Consider the following 27791-nt stretch of genomic DNA (forward strand, 5'->3'; position numbering starts at 1 on the left):
ATAGTCTTGTCTCATCGCTGCACTCGGGAGAAGCGAAGGTCGAGAGTCGTGCATCCTCCGAAACTTGACACACTTGCCCACTTAACCCAGAAGCCAGCAGCACCAATGTTTCGGAGGAAACACTATGCACCTGCTGACGCAATGGGACAAGGACATCCGTGCCTAACCTGGACGACGCTGGGCCAATTGTGCGCCACCCCATGGGTCTCCTGGACTCAACCAGAATCTCTAGTGGCACAGCTAGACTGCGATGTAGTGCCTTAGACCACTGCGCCACTCCGGAGGCTAAAACAAATTCTTAATTTCAAATGACGGCCAACCCCGGCCAAAGCCTCTAATAACCCGACGACGCTGGGCCAATTGTGAGGAAAATGTTGTATACACTGATCTTTACAGGAAACCCACTGATTGCAACAGTTTAAGGGCTGATAGCTGTCATCTGATTCCCTTGAAAAACAGTTTGCTCTCGAGACAATTTTGTCAAATAAAAATATGGATCGAAACATGGCTGAGATTCAAGGAAAGGGAGTACAACAATTGTCAGATTAATACTGCTGTTGAGATTTCAAAACAAATCGAGACATGATCTCTTTCAAGGAAGCATTATTGCGTCATACTACGCACTATTCAAAGTGCTCTGAACAAATTAAGGTGAACCGTTTACAAACATTGGCACATTCTAATATCCGATGAGAGTATCATAATGTGTTTTCAGACCCGCCCTTGGGGGTGACCTTGACCATTTTATCGTTTAAACAAGAGGCCGCCTGGATCTTTTAATTTAAATATTATTTTTCCCTTCGGTGTCAAAGTAGAGTTTGATCTGAAGTCATTCTTGTGATTGTGTTTTTGCTCTCAATTGTAAATAATATTTGTAGGCCTATGTAGCCAAATTGTATTTATGTTATCCATTCATGCTTTTTTTATATCTCTAAATCAAGCCACAGCCAGCCATGATTACAGACACCTGTGTCCTTTCAAACTATATAAACTAGTGACATGCAATGTTTGTCATTATACCCTGATGAAGACAGCTTGGCTATTGAAAAGTTGGTTATATAATGATTGCTTCTGAGCTCCTAGTGTGCAACTCTATTTTTTCCAAGGGTTCTACTCTGCTAGCTATTACCTCACCTATACATGCTGACCACACCACTCGCGTTAGATGTGCAAGCGTTGCAAAATAAATGTACACATGTTATTCAGTCATTTCATCCAAACTGCTCACGCAGGTTAACGAATGTCTGGTAGCCAGGCGCTAAAATAGAACTGAGTTCTATTATTGACGCGCTGCAAGTCCTGCCTCTCCCATCTCCTCATTGGTTTTTATGAGAATATTCCCACGTGTGTGATTGAAAGATGAACTGAGGTCCACACTCCAGGCCAGTTGGTGGTGGTAATGCACCTTAAAGTTGGTTGATAGTAAACAGTATATACTTTATGGCAGCAGCATAAGTGGTGGGTGTGTATGTGTGCAAAATACAGTGCCTTCAGAAATGAGTCATACCCCTTGACTTATTCCACACTTTGTTGCGGTACAGCCAGTGGTGTAGTGGTGCCTGGAGAGGTGGGTATACTCCATTCTTTAAAAAAATGTCCCAACCTGGCCCCTGGGCTTTTTCACCCTGTGTGAAAAATTAGATGACAAACAGTGACATGTACTCTGAATGACCTAAATTGATAAATCCCATTTTGCGCTTTCATTTTGCGCTTTCAACGTCAGGCCAAGGCCAACCTAAGATGGAGTTCATTCGGAAAGTATTCAGACCCCTTTACTTTTCCCACATTGTTACGTTACAGCCTTGTTCTAAAATGGATTAAATAAAATAAATCCTCACATCTTCCCACAATACCCCATAATGATGAAGTGGAAAAAGGTTTTTAGACATTGTTGCACATTTTATTAAAAAAAAAATAAAAAACGATATCTTATGTAAATAAGTATTCAGACCCTTTACTATGAGACTCTAAATTGAGCTCAGGTGCATCCTGTTTCCATTGATCATCCTTGATGGTTCTACAAATTGATTGGAGTCCACCTGTGGTAAATTCAATTGATTGGACATGATTTGGAAAGGCACACCTGTCTATATAAGGTCCCACAGTTAACAGTGCATGTCAGAGCAAAAACCAAGCCATGATGTTGAAGGAATTGTCCGTAGAGCTCCGAGACGGGATTTTGTTGAGGCACAGATCTGGGGAAAGATACCAAAACAATTTTGCAGCATAGAAGGTTCCCAAGAACACAGTAGCCTCCATTTCTTAAATGGAAGAAGTTTAAAACCACGAAGACTCTTCCTAGAGCTAACCGCCTGGCCAAACTGAGCAATTGGGGGAGAAGGGCCTTGGTCACTCTGACCGAGCTCCGGAGTTCCTCTGTGGAAATGGGACAACCATCTCTGCAGCACTCCACCAATCAGGCCTTTATGGTAGAGTGGCCAGATGGAAGCCATTCCTCAGTAAAAGACACATGACCGCACGCTTGGAGTTTGCCAAATGGCTCCTAAAGGACTCTGACCATGAGAAACCAGATGCTCTGGTCTAATGAAACCGAGATTGAACTCTGGCCGGAATGCCAAGCGTCATGTCTGGAGGAAGTCTGGCACCATCCCTACGGTGAAGCATGGCAGTGGCAGCATCATGCTGTGGGGGTGTTTTTTAGGGACTTGGAAGCTAGTCACGATCGAGGAAAAGATGAACGGATAAAAGTGAAGAGATATTCTTGATGATAACCTGCTCCAGAGCACTTAGGACCTCAGACTGGGGCGAAGGTTCACCTTTCAACCAGACAACGACCCTAAGCACATAGCCAAGACAACGCAGGAGTGGCTTTGAGACAAGTCTCTGAATGTCCTTTTTTTGGCCCAGACAAAGCCCAGAATTGAACCCGATTTGGCATTCTGGAGTGACCTGAAAATAGATGTGGATGGGGTGCGTCGCTGCAATCTGACAGCTTGAGAGGATCTACAGAGATGAATGGGAGAAACTGCCCAAATACAGGGGTGCCAAGCTTGTAGCATCATACTCAAAGTTGTAATAGCTGCCAAAGGTGCTTCAACAAAGTACTGAGTAAAGGGTCTCAAGACTTATGTGATAATTCATTTTTATATTTAATGCATTTGTATAACATTTCTAAAAACCTGTTTTTGCTTTGTCATTGGGTATTGTGTGTAGATTGATGGGAAAAAATATTTATTCCGTTTTAGAATAAGACTGTAATGTAACAACATGTCTCAAGTCAAGGGGTCTAAATACTTTCAGAACGCATTATATATGAATTCTTTAGGCCCTAATCTATGGATGTTCTTGACTGGGAATACAGATGCATCTGTCACAGATACCTTAAAAAAAAACTTAGGGGTGTGGATCATAAAACCAGTCAATATCTGGTGTGACCACCATTTGTCTCAAGTACTGCAACATCTTCTTCGCATAGAGTTCATCAGGCTGTTGATTGTGAAATGTTGTACCACTCCTCTTCAATGGCTGTGTGAAGTGGCTGGATATTGGCGGGAACTGGAACACACTGTCGTACACGTTGATCCAGAGCATCCCAAACCTGCTCAATGGGTGTCTGGTATGCAGGCCATGGCAGAATTGGGACATGTTCAGATTCCAGGAATTCTGTACAGATCCTTGCGACATTTTGTTTCTCCATAAGAATGTCCATTCAGTTTCTGAGGTGAGCCATCCTTACCTTTTACACAACGACAAATCAGACTGACAGATGCTGTCCATGTTCACTTCATGGATCTCTTTTCTTGCCACAGTCATTTAATTTTTTTTTAAAGAGTTATTATACGCCCAGTGGATTATGTTTGTGTATGCTTATGTGTACTATTTAGGTTATCATAGCACTTGAGTGTGCTTTTTCAGTGTAGGCCTGTTATGAGAGTTAGTGATAAAGGTTGTTGAGCCTACAGAGTATGTTTCCTTCAGTATTATGCCCCACCCATTCCTGTGTCTTGTAGGATCCAGTGAGATTCCACCATTCAGTTATGTAGTGATGCACTAGTCATTGTGTTACTACTCCCACCTAGCGGTGCTTTAGATTAGGCCCTTTATGTGTTTACCTGTTACAGTGATGACACCACTTACAATAAAGGCAAGTAACGTCATTGTATAATTGCTGTATATTTTTCCTGGTTATTGTTAATGGCAGTCTGCATTCTGCTTCCTCCCTATAGGACAACCACACAAATTACTATCCCCTTTCCACAGTTATGGATCAGTGGTAGAAGCAGTAGCTTTTCTAGGGTTCAAGCCATAGCCCTGCACATATTGTGGTGTTATTTACTCTGTTCCTTCAGTAAACTACAAGCCAACCGTTTACTGTGTCTTTCCATCATTGTGTTATGACCAACGCCCGGAGGGGAACGCACCCTAACCAGAAACCTAAGAATATTACAGTCCTTTAGCCCTCCATTACACGTATCTGTAAACTGACCATCATTTCCTTATAACTATACGGCACAAAATGCTTACAATTTGGAGTCTGAAAATGACCTCCCTAAACAGGTCCTTCTTGACTGTCATGTACTCATTGCAGCTGGTGATATCACCTAGATAGAAATAATAAAGGGAAAGTCAAGAAGAACATAGGACCCAAGGCCAAGAACACAGAACAATGAGACAGAATTCACCGGATGTATAAATGTGAAGCATCTGTTTCGCGTTTTCCTCTCACTACCAAATATGGTAGTGAGAGGAAGCCCTTTGGGCGGGAGTGGGAGAAGATGGTGCGAGATGGATTTTGACATCCTGAACATTCTCATCAATGAAACATTTGATCTCCCTACAGTTTTCTGTTTCCAAAACTAGAATCAGTCCACTCTGTTACAAAGTTTGGTAGACTTGACTTACCTTACCTAATTGTTTATAGAGAAGACTTTGTTTAGGATAAGTGCACTAGATGGTGGGTGTCTTCCAATGAGCCTCATGCATATTCAAATGGTCCTCATCCTCTTCTTGGCGATAGATAGCTAGATAGATAGATAGATAGCTAGATAGATAAATCACAACTCCCAAAGAACAGAAAAAACGTACTTGGCTTATAGCTAGAAATCGATATCTTTGCATGTTTTGCCACTACTTGTACTGCGTCTGTGAATCAACTTTTTATAACGATAAGAAACATGTCATCAATAAATACCTTGTTTAGTGTAAAATGTTATCAGTGATTTTGTTTAGGGCAAGGAGAAGCAATATATAAAAAATACATCATTATGCAAGGCTAATTTCCAACTTGATTATTAAATTGTTGAGCTGAAATCTCGTGTTTCTTGTCAAAGATACTGATAACTACTGCAATTATTATGTATGAGGCTATGTGTCTGCTGCAATGCAGCCAAGAAAAAGGGAGAAATCATTTTTCCAGTTTCCAACAGGTGTTGAAAGGTATGTAATGTTTTTATAATTTACATTTTTTACTTAACCTTTATTAAATGGCCAAACCCGGACGACGCTGGGCCAGTTGTGCGCCTCCTTATAGGACTCCCAATCACGGCCGGATGTGATTCAGCCTGGATTCAAACCAGGGACTGTCGTGTCACCTCTTGCACTGAGATGCAGTGCCTTAGACTGCAATGCCAATCGGGAAGGTAATGTATAGGTGTGTAATAAATAATGAGACAATGCATTTTGAAGTAACTATTGCATGGTGAGGCACACATCATTGATTGTGCAATCAGTAGTGTGCTGTATCCATGACTACCCATCGAATCAATCACCAAAGCAATTAAAACATCTTTGCCAAGAAGGGTTATGGTTGATTTACCTTGATGTTTCACAAGAGCCAGACAGAGAGAAAGCTGAGCAGACAGAGTGTGCATGCAAGAAAGAGGCAGGCAAAGAGAAAGACACAAAACGAGATGGAGAGACCGATCCAGAGAGAGACTGAGAAAGCAAAACCGAGAGAGAGCGACAGATCCAGAGAGCCAAAGCAAGAGATTCAGAGAGAGAGAGCCAAAGAGAGAGCTTGACACATTGGAAAGAATACAAAAACCGAGTAAACTAGAATGCTATTTGGCCCTAAAGGGAAAGTACAGTGGCAGAATACTTGACCACTGTGACTGAACCAAAATTAAGGAAAGCTTTGACTATGTACAGACTCAGTGAGCATAGCCTTTCTATTGAGAGGCTGCCATAGGCAGACCTGGCTCTCAAGAGAAGACACTATGTGCTCACTGCCCACAAATGAGGTGGAAACTGCGCTTTTATTTTACCAGGTAAGTTAACTGCGAACACATTCTCATTTACAGCAACGACCTGGGGAATAGGTACAGTGGAGAGGAGGGGGGATGAATGAGGCAATTTATACGTTTGGTGATGATTAGGTGTCCATGATGGTGTGAAGGCCAGATTGGATAACACTCTTACGATAAGTGCCATGGGATATTTCGTGACCACAGAGAGTCAGGACACCCGTTTAACGTCCCATCCGAAGACTGCACCCTACACAGGACAATGTCCCCAATAACTTTCCTGGCAACCAGTGAACCATAATGACATTTGAAATGTATTTTATTCTTTTGGAACTTTAGTGAGTGTAATATTTACTGTTCATTTGATTTAACTTTCATTTTCTGTTTCACTTGCTTTGGCATTGTAAACATATGTTTCCCATGCATATAAATCCATTTGAAATTAATTGAGAGCCAGAGAGAGCAAGCCAGAGAGAGAACTACAGAGCCAGAGAGAGAACTACAGAGCCAGAGAGAGAACTACAGAGCCAGAGAGAGAACTACAGAGCCAGAGAGAGAACTACAGAGCCAGCGAGAGAACTACAGAGCCAGAGAGAGAACTACAGAGCCAGAGAGAGAACTACAGAGCCAGAGGGAGAACTACAGAGCCAGAGGGAGAACTACAGAGCCAGAGGGAGAACTACAGAGCCAGAGGGAGAACTACAGAGCCAGAGAGCGGGAGACAGCCAGAGAGCGAAAGCCGTAGAGACAGGCAGCCAGAGAGAGACAGACAGGAGAGAGAAAGAGACAGACCGACAGTGCAGAGCCCCACCTGTTTTGAGCCCCACATTTTTAGCAAAATAATAATAAATAAATAACAGGTCTTGCCTGTTTTGCATGTTATTTTGGCATTAATACGTGTCACATCAGTTTGCACACAATGTACAAAAAAATATATATAATTGAGTTAATTAAGCCGCATACAAACATGGTCTCTTTTTTTAAATTTTATTTTTTATTAAGGCAGCTCAAAAATGCCGGCGTTTCAGCCTAGCTCAGTGCTTTCTGTGGTGGTGGGGCAAGCCAGCAGAAAAGACATAGCTTTGCGCTGTGATTGGCTCTGTGTTCTGTCACTCATGGGGAAGCTACGTCACCGCAAAGTGTAAGGGGATATACCTCGGAAATTCTAGCCCTTTGGCTACTGACATAGCGTTACATTAAAGTGCCCATCCAAGAAGGCTCAAGGTCATTGGCCACAGATAAAATGACGTCAAATCACGTTATATGTACAGTAGCTTTGATTGGACTGATCATTTGCCCACGAAGCACCGCCGTGCCACCTTCCTGTTCAAGTGAACACAGCACAACAAGGTGAGTCCAAACATGTATTGTATGCTGCTGCATAAATTATGTAATATGCCAGGGAGATATTTATATACTGTAGCTAAGAAATTAATACTAAGTGTATGTTGTGTAGTAAGCTGTTAGTAGCCCATGTGCCTCACCCTAACCATTTGGTCTATTTTCACCTCTTAATTTTGCCTACTGTTCTGATTTGGTGCACAAGTAGCCTATAACCTGTTTTTGAAAAACGTAATCATCGACTATTGTAAGAGCTTTCATTGACTACTTTATATGCCCCCTTTATTTATCCCACGGTTCTGACTTGGTGTACAGGAAGAACACTAAGAACGGTCCATGTTCTGAATTCTGTCGCTGTAAATTTCAAAAGTGCTGAACAAATTGTCATATTGACTACGTCCGTCCTAGCTCGCTCATTGTCTTAATTGAAATTACAGATAGCCTTTTATCCACTTGTCGTCCGTCCCCTTATAACATAGTTTGTACATCTCAATTGTCAGTAGAAACCACATTTGTTTAAGCAAGTCAGTCATGTCAGCTTTTTTTTAAAGGCAGTAAATGAGGCTGAACTGTTTCGCTGCCAGACAAGGCTCCGCTGATAGCCAGGTGTAGCAGTGGTATAGTGCAATTAATGTATTGTTTAGTGTTGTTGTGTAGTGGCTTTGCTGGCATGCATCCTACTTTATATATATTTTTTGTCCCACCAAGATTTGCATGCTAAAATCGCAACTGGTTAAGACTACTGTATCATTGTAAAATTATCTGATGAGCAAGGTGTCTGTGGCTCTAGTGGCAATGAGTCAGATGTCTACAGAACAGTTAGAACAGGTCTATAATAATACACACACACACTTTTCTATCTTAGTTTCTTTAACAAAGGCATATATCTCAAGCCCAATGCCTAGGCTTAAAGAAGGATATTTTAGTACACAAGCATTAGTAAGGTTTAATAGAAAATGCCCTCACACTCTGCAGCAGCACGTCAGCCACGCCTGTGTGTTCGTTCTCACAGGCATACGTCAGCTCTGTCTCCCGTCGACTTGGACATTGAGCAAACAGTTCGATGTTGGCCCGGCCTTGATGAGGAAGTCGACCACCTTCAGGGTACCCCATCAGCAGGCCAGTCAAGGCGGTCTCCTGGGCCTCACCTGTCTGACCATTGATGTTGGCACCTGCAGACAACCGAGGGAGGATATAAGAGGGTTCTGCTTGGAACACACTTTAAAGTACCAATCTATTCCCACTGTTGGCTATTTCAATTTGTTTTGGAAAAGCCAAAAAGCCATCAACTCAATAAGTTTGAAACTGTATCTGAATATAACTTTATTTTGGGGTTTTCATATTTTGCCTCAACACTGAGCTTTGATAGTAAATATGGTAGGTAAAGTCGTTCAACAAAAGCACTGGTTTATTTCAAACCCACACAGAGAAGCCCATACCTCTTGCCAAAAGCAGGGGGCTACCTAGGATAGGAGTGTGTGACTGGCAGGAGGCTACCTAGGATAGGAATGCGTGACTGGCAGGAGGCTACCTAGGATAGGAGTGTGTGACTGGCAGGGGGCTACCATCTCCTCTTGGCCCTCTCATGCAGCCTCCATGAGTAGAGTGTATCCCTCATCATTGATCTCCAGGTTTGCGCACCTCTCAATCAGCAGGGCAGCCAGCTATACGTGTGTGTGTCCCACACAGGCCGCCAAAAGATTCAGCAGGCTTGTTGACCTGTGCCCCTTCTGTCCAACAGCAGCCAGTATCTGTGTGTGTACTCAACATACAATCTTCCATGAGTGCTGTGTGCATCTCATCAGCCCCTGCCTCTAACAGGAAACGCCATGTCCAGGTGCGTCTGGACAAGAGGAACAATGATAAACAATGCTCTGGGTGCTTCTTCCTTACAATTACATTTCCTGTTTTAACATTCCCTCTTTGTCAACAGAAGTGACAATATTAGATCACTAATGCAATGTGTCAGATGTCTCCTGTGTGGATTTGTACAGTGTTACACAGGGAGTGATGGACACCTTTGCTGATGAGGAACTGAACACACGTGTCCCCCTCTGCAGTCATCAGAGGAATTCTGGTTATAAGACAAACAGCAGTGAGTGAAGTGGACACACGGAAACTCATGAGCAGCAATGTATTCAGAGAGAGAGAGAGACACGGTAGACAGCATGTGCATGACTGAATAGGTTAAAGTGGCAATATGTAACTTATTGGGCGACACAACCAAATGTTAGTTATAGATCTGTCATTCTCATTGAAAGCAAGTCTAAGACGCAGTAGATCTATTGTATGCTATTTCTATGCTTCCCGTTTTTGCATATTTTACTTTCGGTTGGTACACCAGATTCAAAAAGCTGAAAATACAATAGTTTTGGAAATATATTTCACAGCGGTTTAAATGGTACAATGCTTCTCTACACTAGATTATTTTGTCGCAAACTGTAATTAGGCAAACTTGTAGAGTTTTAGCAACCAGAAAATGGACAAGCCACTAGCTACAGTTGAAGTCGGAAGTTTACATACACTTAGGTTGGAGTCATTAAAACTCGTTTTTCAACCACTCCACAAATTTCTTGTTAACAAACTATAGTTTTGGAAAGTTGGTTAGGGCATCTACTTTGTGCATGACAAGTCATTTTTCCAACAATTGTTTACAGGCCGATTATTTCACTTCATTCACTGTATCACAATTCCAGTGGGTCAGAAGTTTACATACACTAAGTTGACTGTGCATTTAAACAGCTTGGAAAATTCCAGAAAATGTCATGGCTTTAGAAGCTTCTGATAGGCTAATTGACATAATTTGAGTCAATTGAAGGTGTACATATGGATGTATGTCAAGGCCTACCTTCAAACTCAGTGCCTCTTTGCTTGACATCATGGAAAAATAAAAATAAATCAGCCAAGACCTCAAATAAAAAAATGGCAGACTTCCACAAGTCTGGTTCATCCTTGGGAGCAAATTCCAAACACCTGAAAGTACCACATTCATCTGTACAAACAATAGTACGCAAGTATAAACACCATGGGACCACACAGCCGTCATACCGCTCAGGAAAGAGACGCGTTATGTCTCCTAGAGATGAACGTACTTTAGTGTGAAAAGTGCAAATCAATCCCAGAACAACAGCAAAGGACCTTGTGAAGTTGCTGGAGGAACCAGGTACAAAAGTATCTATATCCACAGTAAAACGAGTCCTATATCGACATTAACTGAAAGGCCGCTCAGCAAGGAAGATGCCACTACTCCAAAACCACCATTAAAAAAGCCAGACTATGGTTTGCAACTGCACATGGGGACAAAGATCATACTTTTTGGAGAAATGTCCTCTGGTCTGATGAAAAAAAATAGAACTGTTTGGTTACTACATGATTCCATGTGTGTTATTTCATTGTTTTGATGTCTTCACTATTATTCTACAATGTAGAAAATAGTAAAAATAAAGAAAACATTGAATGAGTAGGTGTTCTAAAACTTTAGACCGTAGTGTGTCTTTCAACTGTGCTGTGATGTTTCACAAAAGTTCTGAATCTTTCCAATGTCATAGTTTCTAAAGATTGTAAAAATAAAGAAACATTTTGGCTTAAGTTTATTATATTATTGATCGATTGACTAGTACTTCAAATCACCCAATAGTGCTATTTGCAGAGTTGGCTCCAGGTAAATGTTGCAATTCTTCAGTCATTCCTAAACCTGCGACCAAAAACAAGCTAAGCAAATGATCTAATGATTCTCTTCGCAGAAAAATCTGCGGAGCTGGGATGGTTGTGTCCTCCATATACAGAATATAACATTCTATTGTTTGCAATAATTTTATAATAGCTTACACTGAAACTGTTTTGAATCTGGCGTCGTTTTGTGTATCAGTTCATAAACCATGTGCTATAGAATCAGTATATCAAATCTCCTTCAACGATTTTTGCAATCTATATGGCACAGCTGTCATTTTTTAGGTCTTTTAAATAAAAAAGTATACCAGTTTCATTTATCACAATTTTCTTAAACCAATTTTAGTCTTTAATGCAGGGCCGACAGACAAGTTCCTTACTTTCCCCCTTCCACTTGTCTCGTCCATTTTTGCGGTAATGCTGCAATTAGTTAGTTGTAAATTTGGGTAGAGCAGACGTTTCCATATATTGTCGTTATAAGCTTTTTGTGCGTATGGAACATTTCTGGGATCTTTTATTTCAGCTCATGAATCATGGAACCAACACGTGTTTATATTTTTGTTCTGAGTAGTTTAACACCATCTCCTCTAATTTGCTCATGAAACAGCAATTCAAGAACATCTAAATGCATATTCCAATTTAAACTGATTGGGACCAAATGATTGGCATGCAGACGCAGTTTGAATATTTCACTGGTGAAACCTGAATAATTATCATTCACGGTTGACTGTGACGATGCCCTGGACTATTTTGAAGTTGGGTAAGCATAACGTAGTGTTTGCAGGTATTAAAAATATAACGTTTTGAGACAAAAGGCAGATATTGCAATTGGAGGATGAATTTTATGCATATTCAGTATGTCGGGAGAAATGTGGTTACAATGACCAGGGAAAATCCAGCCTGTTGTCCCCCATTTGGGTATTTTAAATGTGCTCATCCTAACTGCATTCAGAGATCAACTCTGCAAATTTGTCTGTCTTGAAGGTGATAAAAACAGACCATTTTCGCTGGATATCCGTCTGTATCACAGTTCGCTCTGTAATTTTGTACCTTTTTTGTGTTTACGTTGGCAACAGGCCCGGTTTCCTCCATTTGTTTGTGTTTGTAAAGTTAAATGCTGTTCTCTTCGTTGACTGTCACTTCTCAGTGAATGATAAACTTTCCCTATTGACTCGCTGTTCTTGGTTTTGAATCTGAAATGTTTCTTCTGGCCAGGAACTGGCTAAATATGAAGAAATGGAAGGCCAAGTGAAACTGACTGAGGAAAGTGAGTCTGAATGAAACTAAAGCATTTCTGTATTGGTCACCGTGTGATTGACTGCTGTGCATAGTTTATAAGGCCTTTCTAACGTTGTAAAAACAGATCTGCTCGAGGATGGATTCGGTGACAACCCATTATACCACTGCGTCATGGCAGAAGTCCCCAGTGAGCCGCAGAGCAACAATGGTAAGAGATTCTGTATATCAAATGATCTTGTCTATTCCCTGGATCACACCGGTACATCTCAGAGGATTGGATGGATGTGTTGAGTGTGACAGACCGGTATTGTATTATAGCAAACTATATCTGATGGGCTTGACTGAAACAGTGCCTCTCCTAAGCATAGAAGAATGTGTGGTGTGTAGCTACTGACCCTATGCCAAACATAAATCAAACCTCTAATTAGGGCTGTTACGGTGACCAGATTACCGCCACACCTAAAGCCATGAGTAATGATGGCAGTCAAATTCCATGTGACGGTATTTAGGCTTCTCAAAGCTCTGAAAACAGAGTGATGGCCTCTACTGAAAGGAGGAAGATCAGCTTTCTATAGGCTAGGCCTACTATATTTATTATTCAACATTCCTAATATTTATCACATTGCTTCTCTGTACAACAGGAGTATAAACTACCTCGCTGGCATGAAAATGATCCATGGGAAAAGTGTCCTCCATTCTCTATTTAAGTGCATAGATGACATGCATCCCCCCCCCCCCCCCCCCCCCCCTCACCCCCTATTAGCCTATCACTTGTGAATGATGCCCAGTTTGTGTGCAGTAAGGCAATAAACTGTGCATCCCTTTTTTGGGGGGCAACTTTTTCAAATCCTACTGTAGTTGCACACCTCATGTAGCCTAGCTCATAGGCCCATATGTTTAAGGTTTGTATCACAACTAATGTGGCCAAATAATAACTTCTTTACAATGGGTGTAGAGCCTAACTGGCATGCATACGCAGCGCTAATGCACCTTTATAATAAAATAAATACATGCAGAATTGCATTTTGCGGTTACTTTTGAGAATTGAATTTTGGAACATTTGTGCTTATCTGCCATCTGCACATTGCTGCACTTATAATGTAACGAAATAAACTATTAGGTGATAGCATTTTAAGCTAAACATTTTGATCTGTTGCATCCGCCTCATTGCTTAAAGGTTTTTTGATGCTAGTGGTTGTATTCATTTGGGATCTATTGCATCACACAACTGTCCCAGGCTATGTTTGGAATATTTTTTTCTCACACAGAATAGGTCAACGTTTGTACTATGGGGGATAGTAGATTGACATAGGCTAGTGATTTTTGCCTACTCATCTTGCGGGCTGACTAAAAGTAAATGTGGATAGTTCTTCCTATATCTTCAATGTGCGCCTCGGAATTGGATAAGGATGCACGCAGTTGTGTGTCTTCACTTGTAGCCTCTGAGAAAGACCCGATCACGTGATAGGCCGAGAGAGCCATGTAAGTGAGAGGTGCTTCGGAGCACGCAGCCGGGAGAGGGGAATTATAATTATTATATTCAGCCCAAGGGCACAACTGCCTCAGGCCGCAAAAGGCATGGATGTATTTAGGGGGTATTTGTGGAAGCAGCCGGGAAATTCGAGGCATTATCAAGTGTTTGTCAAATTGTCAATGAGAGGATGATGAAATGTGTGCAGCCTGCACAAATAACAAAGCAGAACTCATGCCTTTTAATGGAACTTTTTTCAAATCATCATTAGTTGCTTCATGCAACCTTGGAATATATCAAAAATACAAAGTCGAGTTATATGTTTTCATCACAACTAAAGTTTAATTAAAAAAATATAAATTAAGCATGTAGGAATACCTGTTTTTGTTAACAGCTCAACACAGAATAGCCGCATGTACACACTCCCCCAGAAATCTTTGAGAAAACATTTTCTATTTTATTCAGCTATGTTCAATTGAATTCTTCAAATTATAAAATAAAATAATGCCATGGAATTCTAAGCAAATCTTGTCTGCTAAATGAACTAGTGTAGCCCACAGCCATATGACATACCCAGGTCAGGACCTAACAAGGTGTATGCTAATCTGTTCTTTTGAAATAGACTACATTTTCTTCATATCATGTTTCTTTAGACCAGTCTAAAATACATAGATGTATTGTGATGGTGTACACTATATTACATGGATTTGTTCGACTTTTTAAAATGTAGATGTTCTTAAGGTCAGCATCAGTGGCATGTAGGCTATGCGTGGAAGCCAGGAGATGCTAAATGCGTTTGTTAATTAACGGTCAAGTACCAGTTATTTGCTTGACAATCACCAGCTGACAAGATTTCATGACAGCCACAGTCCTTACTGTTAGCCCAGTTTGTACTGCCCTTACTGTTAGCTCAGTTTGTACTGTCCTTACTGTTAGCCCAGTTTGTACAGTTCTTACTGTTAGCCCAGTTTGTACAGTCCTTACTGTTAGCCCAGTTTGTACTGCCCTTACTGTTAGCCCAGTTTGTACTGCCCTTACTGTTAGCCCAGTTTGTACTGCCCTTACTGTTAGCCCAGTTTGTACTGCCCTTACTGTTAGCCCAGTTTGTACAGTCCTTACTGTTAGCCCAGTTTGTACTGCCCTTACTGTTAGCCCAGTTTGTACTGCCCTTACTGTTAGCTCAGTTTGTACTGCCCTTACTGTTAGCCCAGTTTGTACTGCCCTTACTGTTAGCCCAGTTTGTACTGCCCTTACTGTTAGCCCAGTTTGTACTGCCCTTACTGTTAGCCCAGTTTGTACAGTCCTTACTGTTAGCCCAGTTTGTACTGCCCTTACTGTTAGCCAAGTTTGTACTGCCCTTACTGTTAGCCCAGTTTGTACTGCCCTTACTGTTAGCCCAGTTTGTACTGCCCTTACTGTTAGCCCAGTTTGTACAGTCCTTACTGTTAGCCCAGTTTGTACTGCCCTTACTGTTAGCCCAGTTTGTACTGCCCTTACTGTTAGCCCAGTTTGTACTGCCCTTACTGTTAGCCCAGTTTGTACTGCCCTTACTGTTAGCCCAGTTTGTACAGTCCTTACTGTTAGCCCAGTTTGTACAGTCCTTACTGTTAGCTCAGTTTGTACTGCCCTTACTGTTAGCTCAGTTTGTACTGCCCTTACTGTTAGCCCAGTTTGTACTGCCCTTACTGTTAGCCCAGTTTGTACTGCCCTTACTGTTAGCTCAGTTTGTACTGCCCTTACTGTTAGCTCAGTTTGTACTGCCCTTACTGTTAGCCCAGTTTGTACTGCCCTTACTGTTAGCCCAGTTTGTACTGCCCTTACTGTTAGCTCAGTTTGTACTGCCCTTACTGTTAGCTCAGTTTGTACTGCCCTTACTGTTAGCTCAGTTTGTACTGCCCTTACTGTTAGCTCAGTTTGTACTGCCCTTACTGTTAGCCCAGTTTGTACAGTCCTTACTGTTAGCTCAGTTTGTACTGCCCTTACTGTTAGCTCAGTTTGTACTGCCCTTACTGTTAGCTCAGTTTGTACTGCCCTTACTGTTAGCTCAGTTTGTACTGCCCTTACTGTTAGCTCAGTTTGTACTGCCCTTACTGTTAGCCCAGTTTGTACAGTCCTTACTGTTAGCTCAGTTTGTACTGCCCTTACTGTTAGCTCAGTTTGTACTGCCCTTACTCGATACAGAGACACCTTTTTCCTTACAATAGTTACAGTGCATTCGGAAAGTATTCAGACTGCTTGACTTTTTCCACTTATTCTAAAATGGATTAAACTATTTTTTCCCCCCTCACCAATCTGCACACAATACCCCATAATGACAGTTTCTTGGCAATTTCTCACATGGAATAGCCTTAATTTCTCAGAACAAGAATAGACTGACGAGTTTCAGAAGAAAGTTCTTTGTTTCTGGCCATTTTGAGCCTGTAATCAAACCCACAAATGTTGACGCTCCAGATACTCAACTAGTCTAAAGAAGACCCGTTTTATTGCTTCTTTAATTAGCACAACAGTTTTCAGCTGTGCTAACATAATTGCAAAAGGGTTTTCTAATGATCAAGTAGCCTTTTAAAATTATAAACTTGGATTAGCGAACACAACGTGCCATTGGAACACGGAGTGATGGTTGCTGATGATGGGCCTCTGTACTCCTATGTAGATATTCCATAATCAGCCGTTTCCAGCTACAATCGTCTTTTACAACATTAACAATGTCTACACTGTATTTCTGATCAATTTGATGTTATTATAATGGACAAAAAAAATTGCATTTCTTTCAAAAACAAGGACATTTCTAAGTGACCCCAAACTTTTGAACGGTAGTGTGTATATGTATTTATTTATATAAATGTGCAAAGATGTATAACTTGGTTTTGCTTAGTCATTGTGTGTGTGTGTGTGTGTGTGTGTGTGTGTGTGTGTGGATTGAGGAAATTGATTTATTTAATCCATTTTAGAATAAGGCTGTAACGTAACAAAATGTGGAAAAAGGGAAGGGGTCTGAATACTTTCTGAATGCACTGTATGCACTGTATGCACTGTATGTGATGCACAATGACATGACAGGGGGTGTCTGGGAGGAGACAAACATTTCAGCTACACTTTGGCACATTCTCTGAGAAGTAACTAGGTGTCTTGTTTGAAATGTTTTTGCTGTACACACAGAAACGCATACCAATGCATGTCTCTGATCGAAAGGCCGGTGTGTATAGTGTCTAGGCCTACTCCTGTTGTGGATGTCACTCACATGTAGGCCAGAAACACTTGTATGACACACACCTGCTACAACTTCCATTGGAAGCTTCTCTGAGCTAGAACAGCCTGTCTCAACACGTCAGTTCTCACAACACAACCAACATCTCTTTACACAGTCCCCTGGCAACCAGACTGAGTTAACCTCTGAAAGTACAAGTTAATCTTAACCATGGATATATGCGCAGCTCTGCCCCTCCAAGTCCTAAACACCCTTAAACATTTAGGGAAATGCTCAACTGACCATAGATTAGCTACCTGGGTAACTCCGGTACGAGCTCTGTTACATTACATCTAGCTTGTTTTTATGTGTGTGGGTTTACTTCTGTGTCCAGGTCCTGTGGTGATTGGGTTTGCTATGTACTACTTCACCTATGACCCCTGGATCGGCAAGCTGCTTTACCTGGAAGACTTCTTTGTCATGGAAGAGTACAGGGGTAAGCAAAGTAACTATTTTCCTCTCCTACTCTGTCGCTCTCTTTCCTCTCTGACCTGACCAGTAACCATAATCTCTCCTTCTCTGTCATCCTTCCACCAGAGAATGGCATCGGCTCAGAGATCCTCAAGCTCCTCAGTGACGTGAGTAATTTTGGAGTTATGACCCTGTAAACATAGTAAAAACTAGATGGTAGCTGTCAGTCAGTTGTTACATGGCTCTGGCCAGAATCCTGTTGTAGGTCAATGCCTCTAACAGAATCCCATTTTGAGCCCATTTCAGTGAGTTATGATTTTTTTGTACATACCGTTGATTCTGTTGTTCTTCTGTGTGTTTTGTTTGGTTATTGCTGTTGAAATAATCAATGAATGTGCGTTGGGAACAGAGAACATGTACACTATATATAAAAAAAGGTATGTGGAAACCCCCTTCAAATTAGTTGATTCGGCTATTTCAGCCACACCTGTTGCTGACAGGTGTTTAAAATCGAGCACACAGCCATGCAATCTCCATTAGACAAACATTGGCAGTAGAATGGCCTTACTGAAGAGCTGTGTGACTTTCAACGTGGCACAGTCATAGGATGCCACCTTTCCAAATGTCTACCCTGCTAGAGCTGCCCTGGTCAACTGTAAGTGCTGTTATTGTAATGTGGAAAGGTCTAGGAGCAACAACGGCTCAACTGCGAAGTGGTAGGCCACAAGCTCACAGAACGGGACTGCCGAATGCTGAAATCGTCTGTCCTTGGTTGCAACATTCACTACTGAGTTCCAAACTGCTTCTGGAAGCAACATCCGCACAATATCTGTTCGTCAGGAGCTTCATGAAATAGGTTTCCATGGCCGAGCAGCCGCACACAAGCCTAAGATCACCATGCCCAATGCCAAGCGTCAGCTGGAGTGGTGTAAACCTCACCACCATTGGACTCTGGAGCAATGGAAACGTGTTCTCTGGAGTGATGAATCACACTTCACCATCTGCCAGTCCTACGGACAAATTTGGCTTAGACGGGTGCCAAGAGGACGCTACAATGCCCCAATGCATAGTGCCAACTGTAAAGTTTGGTGGAGGAGGAATAAGGGTCTGGGGCTGTTTTTCATGGTTCAGGCTAGGCCCCTTAGTTCCAGTGATGGGAAATCAACAACACAGCATACAATGACATTCTAGATGATTCTGTGCTTCCAACTTTGTGGTGACAGTTTGGGGAAGGCCTTCTCCTGTTTAAGCAAGACAATGCCCCCGTGCACAATGCGAGATCCATTCAGAAATGGTTTGTCAAGATCGGTGTGGAAGAACTTGACTGGCCTGCACAGAGCCCTGACCTCAACCCCATCAAACACTTTGGGGTTTAATTATGTGTGCTAACACCTGCTCTCCCTTCCTCTCTCCCCCTCAGATGGCATTCGAGACTCGCTGCAACAGCATGCACTTTGTCGTCGCCAACGACAACAAGAAGTCAATAGAGTTCTACAAGCGTCGTGGGGCGGCCGACATCACTCAGGATGAGGGATGGAGACTCTTCAAGATCAACAAGAGCTCCCTCTTCAAGATGTCCTCCGGCTCCAAAGAGTGAGCTGGCCCCAAGACACATAGAAAGATGGGGACAAGAGTGACAGACTTGGTCAATTTATATTACTTAATTATTTGCCTGTCTTTCACTTCAGCGGTGGGGGGGTGTGACTTCTGACAGTAGATTATTATTAAAAGGGTCATTAAACATGTGTGTGCACCAACTTTCTCAATCTAGTCACTCATTTAGGTCACGTATTTTATCTGAAAACATCGTTTTAGTAGTTGTAGTTTTTAATCAACACACCTTAGGATTCCTTGCATTCTCTGTTTCATTTATTGACCAATATATTTTACTATTCTATAATAGTGATTTATTTTAAAATTATTTTTTTCTGTAGTTTGATTGTATTTGTTAGTGGTTATTATGTTCTATGGTGACTGATTTCTGTGGGGCTAGGAGGGAAGTGGGGTGAGTTCATTGCTTTACAATGAAATCCCTCCCCGTCATCCTCCGTCTCTCGTGGGAGTAATTTCAGAATGGTGACGTCATCAAGATACTTAAATAACAGCCTTGTCCTCTTTCTCCTCCATCTCTCTTGTCCCCTCTGTCATACCTTCTCTTTGTAGAAGGGGGATGTGTGGTCTGTTATAACAGTCTATGGAGAGCAGAGGAGTGGAACACTGTTAGTTACTGCACTGACCTTGGAAAGGCGCCAAACTGTCACAGTATCTAATGCTCAGACACACACACACACACACATCTTAGTCAGATCTAGCAGAAACCAGGGACGTAGAAATCAGTGGGATGTCTGGTGTTCACTGACTGTATTTTGAACATTCACTGCAGCAATGCCTAAACAACAAACACATCCAGAACCCAACCCTGTAGTGGCCCAGTAGAGTTTAGATAATATTAAAAACACTGTCTCCTGTCCTGTCCTCTCCTCCCCCAACCCCTTGCCCAGGCAGAGACAGATCCTCTGTGTGCTAGGAAGTGCGGAGAGTATAAGGGAGTTGAGAAAAGACAGCATCCTTTATCCCCAGACAGGCCATAATATTTTCATTCTAGACTCCCATGAGCCTCGCTGAACTTCAAAACTGACTTGTTTATGTCCAGAGCTCTAAACGGTGCCCCGTTACTGACTATCCATTGGCATTTATTTAAAGACACACCAAGGAGATTAACTTTTTCATTTACAGAAGAACCTTGGTAACCTTCTATTCTTAGCACACACAGGTGTTCATCACTCTGTTGTACAAATAGACACATAATCATGACCCCAGTGAGTCACAACCCCCACCACATAATGGTCAAGGTCAAGGGTCAAGTTACACCCAGAGACACTCCCACCTCTGTACCAACTTGCCTATCCCACAGTAAGTGTTGGTCGAGGAGTTGGCTAAAGCACGTCAAGATGTGGGACCAGGCCAAATAGTAACTTTCCATGTTTTTCTATGGTTAAATGTATAACCATACCAGTCAAGTTTGGACACACCTACTCATTTCAGGGTTTCTTTATTTTTACTATTTTCTACAATAATAGTGAAGACATCAAAACTATGAAATAACACATGGAATCATGTCCAACCAAAATATTTTATTTTTGAGATTCTTCAAAGTAGCCCCCTTTGCCTTGATGACAGCTTTGCACGCTATTGGAATTCTCTCAACCAGCACCGAGGTAGTCACCTGCAATGTATTTCAATTAACAGGTGTGCCTGGTTAAAAGTTCATTTGTGGAATTTCTTTACTTCTTAATGCGTTTGAGCCAATCAGTTGTGTTGTGTCAAGGTAGGGGTGGTATACAGAAGATGGTCTTTTACCAAATAGGACTAAGTCCATATTATGGCAAGAACAGCTCAAATAAGGACAGCGAAATGACAGTCCATCTTTACTTTAAGACATGAAGGTCAGGCAATCTGGAAAATTTCAAGAACTTAATGTTTTTCTTTTGAGTAGGTGTGTCAACTTTTGACTGGTACTGTATGTTTCCAATATGTAATTTATAAACAATACAAAGCATATATGACTACATCATACAAACATTACTCCTGCCCACTAGCCCCCACCCCTAGCACCCTGATCATGTTCTGCCACATGGCCTCAAACTGCATGATTTAGTTTCTTTGTCGCCTACACACTTGAGGTAATAAAGCATTTGAACTTTCCATTGGGTGAACGACAGAGGATTGGCTGATTTTCAGTTTGAGTATTGGGACCCCTTACCTTTTCCCACATTTTGTTACATTACAGCTTTATTCTAAAATCAATTCAATCGTTTTTTTCCCCCTCGTCAATCTATACAGAACACCCTATAATAAAAAAAGCAAAAAAAGGTTTTTAGACATTTTAAAATAAGAAAGATCGCATTTACAAGTATTAAGACCCTTTACTCAGTACTTTGTTGAAGCAGTGATTACAGATGAGTATTCTTGTATGACGCTACAAGCTTGGTACACCTGTATTTGGGGAGTTTCTCCCATTCTTCTCTGCAGATCCACTCGAGCTCTGTCAGGTTGGATGGGGCACGTTGTTGCACAGCTATATTAAGGCCTCTTCAGAGATGTTCAAGTCCGGGCTCTGGCTGGGCCACTCAAGGACACTCCGAGACTTGTCCTGAAGCCACTCCTGCATTGTCTTGGTGGAGTGCTTTGGGTTGTTGTCCTGTTGGAAGGTGTACCTTCGCCCCAGTCTGAGGTCCTGAGCACTCTGGGGGAGGCTTTCATCAAGGATCTCTGTACTTGGCTCTGTTCATTTTTCCCTTGATCCTGACTAGTCTCCCAATTCCTGCCGCTGAAAAACATCCCCTCAGCATGATGCTGCTACCACCATGCTTCACTATAGGGAGGGTTCTAGGTTTTCTCCAGACGTGATGCTTGGCATTCAACCCAACAAATTCAAACTTGGTTTCATCACACCATAGATCCTTGTTTCTCATGGTCTGAGTCCTTTAGGTGCCTTTTGACAAACTCCAAGTGGGATGTCATGAGCATTTTACTGAGAAGTGGCTTCCGTCTGGCCACTCTACCATAAAGGCAAGATTGGTGGAGTGCTGCAGAGATGGTTGTCCTTCTGCAAGGTTCTCCAATCTCCACAGAGGAACTCTGTTGGTCTGTCAGAGTGACCATCGGGTTCTTTGTCACCTCCCTGAGTAAGAGCATTGAGCATCAGTAAGAGCATTGAAGATGGGTCGTGGCTGGGTCTTCCAGCATGACAACGACCCGAAACACACAGCCAGGGCAACTAAGGAGTGGCTCCGTAAGAAGCATCTCAAGGTCTTGGAGTGACCGAGACCGTCTCCAGACCTGAACCCAATAGAAAATCTTTGGAGGGAGCTGAAAGTCCGTATTGCCCAGCGACAGCCCCGAAACCTGAAGGATCTGGAGAAGGTCTGTATGGAGGAGTGGGCCAAAATCCCTGCTGCAGTGTGTGTGCAAACCTGGTCAAGAACTACAGGAAACGTATGATCTCTGTAATTGCAAACAAAGGTTTCTGTACCAAATATTAAGTTCTGCTTTTCTGATGTATCAAATACTTATGTCATGCAATAAAATGCAAATAAATTACTTAAAAATCATACAATGTGATTTCTGGATTTTTGTTTTAGATTCCGTCTCTCACAGTTGAAGTGTACCTATGATAAAAGATTACAGACCTCTACATGCTTTGTAAGTAGGAAAACCTGAAAAATCGGCAGTGTATCAAATACTTGTTCTCCCCACTGTATGTGGTGCCAAACTGGATCAGAACATGTACTGCTTTCTCAGTCAGGCAGGAGGCCACTTCCTGCTGTTGATGATCAACCCAGAACTGTGTGTGAACCCACCCACACCCGAGAACACCTACTTATTATTCTACACCTCATCCCAATCGCCCTCCTAATTCTAAAGCCTGAACTTATATGAGGCTGATGTTTCTGTAGATATAGTTTAACCAAGACATTAGATTGTGATTCTAAATTTCAAGTCAAATAACAACTCAATGTTTATATCCCTGGACAAATTAGCTATTTATCCTTTGCTGGCAGTAATTAAACTTTGGGCAATTGATGTTGTTCCTACCCAGTGTGTAGGTGTTCTGATTTAACTCCCTGGGTTTACCGTCATGCTGTGGAGGTTTGGTCAGGACGTGTTGTTTTAATTTGTTCGTTTTGAGAGAATAATTACTAAGCACATCCCCGCACAAAACACATTGTGGTCGCTCCTCGTTATCTCTCAAAGTTTATATGAAACCAAGAGAGACAGCGATGAGTTTATGAGCTGAATCAGAACTTGTGGTTCGCTTTAGTCCATGTGCTGACAGCGGTGGTTATGGCGAGTGAGAATGACGCGCTAGTGGATGACAGCGCATCATCTGCGAGTGATCTTCAATAAAACTGCAGAAAAACGATCCGGTAAACCGCGAAGCACACGGGCATCTCTCTCCCACTCACGCAGCTACCATATTGAGCAGTGACACTGCTATGGGGAATGATAAATGCCATAAAATACCGCCATGAATTAACGTGAACTGTCAATGGAAAAAAGTTTTTTTTCTAAGGCATCAAACTGCCGACGTGTACACGTCATGTACATGTAGTGTTCACATCGTGTAATGTGGCATCGACCACCTCACGTCAGTTTGCTTCTAAGGTTATGAAAGATCTTACCGTGGATGCCTTAAAAACGACTACATGTGTTATGAGTCACGTGCTAGTTTGTGTCTGTTTAGTTTATTATTAAATATCTCACCATGAACACCTTACAAACATCTACATGATTTTGTCAAAAATATTTTTAATTGCCAGAGTAATCTAGTCAATTTCATTTGTCGATTTAGCTAAAATAGGCCTATTACCTTGATACAAAAAATATTAGCCTAGTTGATATCGCAGCCATTCACCTTTACTGTGTAGATGTGAGAAATAATCATATCAATACAGACACAAGGACTTCTTTGTAGGAGCTAGCCATATTCAGAGATAATAAGTACACTAGGTCTCTAGGGGCGCAATCAAAACAACTGAACTGGGCAATCTCTGACTTCAGTGCTTTCATGACAACTGGGAACTCAGAACAAAATAAACTCAGACTGAGATTTTTGGTTCTTGTTTTTAACAGTCATCCAACTTGGCATTCCAATTCAGAAACTCTGGCATCTTTCTCTGACCTTAAAATCACTGATGTCATGATTTGACTTCATTTCCCGCCCTGAATTCTGGTGTGTGGAATAGAGAGGATGTGGGTGCTGTGTGGATGGGAGGTTCTGCCTGTCACTTGTTTTCAACAGGCAGTCAGTCTCGGAAGGGAGACTGCAAAGTCAAGGTGCTGCTGCTCTCTTTGTTCTGAGTGTTTGCAGTGCTAGTGTTTTTAGTTAACCTGTGCATCTCACATTATGTGCCCAGTATGATAGTTTTCTTGATCTTTCTTAGCAGATAATGACAACATGACAATAACAGTAGCTGATGTAATGAAAAGTTGGAGGGTGGTGGGTAATGGAGGACATCAGGTCTGGGTGTTGGGCAGAACCCCTAGGTCCTGGAGAACAGGAGCAGAGTAAAGGGAACAGGGTAGTAGACAGATGTAAACAAGCAAACACACAGGTTACAGGTATGTCAAAATACAGTTACCGAATGATTTAATTTAAATGTTTGATTAGACATACAATATTGTTAATGGCAGACAGAAAATAAAGAATACCTGTCTAATTGTTTATGTCAGTGGGGTTGATGGAAGTAAGGGACGGTCCCTGGAAAAGATAGATTAGTTCTGAGAAACTCCAGGTTGGTGTTGTGACCACTGAAGTCATACACCTTAACAGTACCTACCTGGAAGCGGCCGTTACTTAACATGATGCAGTGGTTAGCCTTGAGATGGACTATTTGGAGAAACCCCTGGGCCAGTATTGGTACTGCTGACAGCATGGCGATGCTACCCACCACAAGGAGGCAAATGCAAATAGTTATCATCTGAGATTTTTATATTCACCTTAACAGATGGTGAGCCCAGCTTGGAGCAAAAGAGCAACAAGGTTTCCCAGGTCTTGCCTTCCTTTCATCCTCCTTCCAAGCCATTCACCCAGATCTTGAAACACTTGGTACCCTTGATTCTCCTCCAATGGCAATCCTGTTTCTCCTGCGCTATGTCCATGTTCAGTCTCACCTTGATTGGTAATAGAAATCAATTATATTTCATATTATTACAAATACATAATCTTATATATCGCTTGGAAGGCCAGAAAATAAATTAACAGCGGAAAATCATTTCTACCTGATCCACATCCTTCTCAGTCCATGCCTGAAGGTGGTCCTCGAGGCCTTCTGATCTGGTTTGACAACTTCCACCACATCAGGTGGAGTTTCAGTGATCTCAAAGTATGTTATACAAAAATAGCAATAGACAAACACTCACTAAACACAATTTTTTTTTATACTACAGTATATGCAATAATTGTATATACAATTGCATTGTTTACCTCCGTAAACAGCTGCAGCTCCTGTCCGTACAGCAGGCGATAGGGTGAGTACTCTGGAGGCCTGGACGCTGCTGTTGTGTGCGAAGATAATTACCTTCAGATTGGCCTCCCACCATTCCTGGTACCCGTCAAGAGACTTGCCCATGGCAGTCCTGTTGGTCCGTTTATACAAACCTGGAGTCACCTCACTATACTATCAGTGTCGAAAAAAATAGAAACTACTGGAGGCCTATGTGAAACAATTCTACAACCATTACATGTTAGCTAACATTGACTCAAACCAACTTGCCTAGCGCTAACTAACGCTTAGTAAAGCTAAATTTGGTTAGCATCAAGCTAGTGAACTGTTAAATGCTATTTTCATACAAATATTAACACTAACACATTGTGACATCACATTACCTAAACTGAGCCTTTGTTCATAGGAAATAAAACAAATTGGATCTAAAATATTGTTGAAAAAAAAAGTCGCTAAATTACATAATCGCCTAATTTGCATAATTGGCAATGTGCATGTAATTGTGATGGACGCTGTAAGAGAGGAATAACGTCGTGGGAGAGACAAAAAGGGAGTAAAAACACCCTAAATATGTTAAGAACTGCAAATTAACTTTCTTCTGTCGATTCTTGTATTTTTTTAATGTCACAATTCCAACCCTCCTCCTTTATCTGGTCTTGGGACTGGCAAAAGTGACCCAAAAGAGACACTCTGGCGGAGTTACTTTGTTTTTTATTTTATTTTTTGTTTTTGTTTAGTTTTCTTAATTTGGTTTGGTTTTTAACCTTATTGTCCACTTAGGAGCCTACAATTCACAGTAAAACATGTTTTACATTTTTTTGTATACAATCTAAATGGACCAAAAAGAGACCATAGAAAAAACTGTCAATGGCAATGTGAGAAAATTATGGTAACTAGTCTGGCCCTAATTCAGTTTTTTTTAGTGTTTTATGTTTTATTAAACTATGCAGTCTGGACATGGAGGGGTGAACATTTCCTGCTCTGACTGCAGCGTGAGGACTGGGCCTGTGAGTGCTTTGGTACGGGGGTGGGGCCCACTGCAGCACCCGCTGCTTGTTGAGAAGAGTAAGAACGCGATATGTGCTTTCACGTCAGTCTCCAATAACACCAGAAAAAGTCAATAGATTTGTCCCTAGTCGCTTTTTTGAAAATGTGTCGCTAGAGTGGTCTGAATACTCGCTAAATATAGCGACCAAGTCGCTAAATTGGCAACACTGCTCGAAGAGCTCACTAAAACACTCCAATGACGTCACAGCTCTCCCTATCAGCAGTAATTATATACATACATTAAATGTAAATACCTGAAAGGCCTAGAAAATGATAAGAGAGATGGCTCCATAAAATAAAGTAAAACATTGAAAATATGACCATACATATCTGTGTGTGTGTCACATATACACATGGCATATGCTTGGGTACCACCTTAACATCTCTGATCCGCTTGCCTCAATAAATTAATGCTAGAACACGTTATCTTTTGTTTGCATGTGAGCATGTCTTTTATTTGTCGGTCCTGTCATTGTTGAGTGATCACATGCCTCAGCACACATAGAAGGTTACTTTGCCTGCTTGCAAATGTGTGCTAAAAGTGGAGATGTTTCATAGTATTTCTGATTATCTTAACTCCCCACCATCAATGACATGTATTATTTTTTTTTTTTACAGAAAAACACAGAACCACCACTGCAATATAGGCCTACACTCAGATAAAAAGATGCTATCTACAAACTAAAAAGATTCTTCCACTGTCCCCATAGGAGAACCTTAACCTTTTTGGTTCCAGGTAGAACCCCTTCTGTGTTTATGTAGAACCCTTTTGGGCTCCATTCCACAGAGGGTTCTACAAGGAACCAAAAATACTTCTACTTGGAACTAAAAAGTGTTCTCCTTTGGTGACAGCCAAAGAACCCTGTTGGAACCCCTTTCTCAAAGAGTGTACTCAACAAAGTTAGCCTGTTTAAAAGTTTACACCATTTCATTCTGTACTCAAACATCTGCCTGGTACTCAAGATAACACGCAACACCAGCACCTTTGAAGGTTTTCGTCAACCTCTGCTCAGAATTAAATAGCAGTGTTCCAAGAATCTCCACCAGAGGTGCCTGTGGTATCCTCAAATGGACAAAAATGGGACACGAGGGCACCCCACACTCATTTTAGATCCCATGGGGTCTTTATTTTAAAACTGTATGCTCTAACTCGT

At 41.7% G+C, this 27791-nt stretch overlaps 1 protein-coding gene across 1 annotated transcript in view; it reads left to right on the forward strand.

Annotated features, from left to right (window-relative positions):
• LOC139366949 (diamine acetyltransferase 1-like) overlaps positions 1-19425 on the forward strand; it is a 28963-nt gene extending 9538 nt beyond the window's left edge. The window contains exons 2-6 of the mRNA XM_071104739.1: positions 12429-12480; positions 12577-12660; positions 17505-17606; positions 17708-17748; positions 19002-19425. Of these exons, the coding sequence (XP_070960840.1) occupies positions 12429-12480; positions 12577-12660; positions 17505-17606; positions 17708-17748; positions 19002-19178 (456 nt within the window). The 3' untranslated portion in view covers positions 19179-19425. The remainder of the gene's footprint in view (positions 1-12428; positions 12481-12576; positions 12661-17504; positions 17607-17707; positions 17749-19001) is intronic.
• Positions 19426-27791: the final 8366 nt, after the last annotated feature.

The sequence above is a fragment of the Oncorhynchus clarkii genome, chromosome 15 (assembly GCF_045791955.1).
Source record: "Oncorhynchus clarkii lewisi isolate Uvic-CL-2024 chromosome 15, UVic_Ocla_1.0, whole genome shotgun sequence".
NCBI classification, from domain to species: Eukaryota; Metazoa; Chordata; class Actinopteri; order Salmoniformes; family Salmonidae; genus Oncorhynchus; species Oncorhynchus clarkii.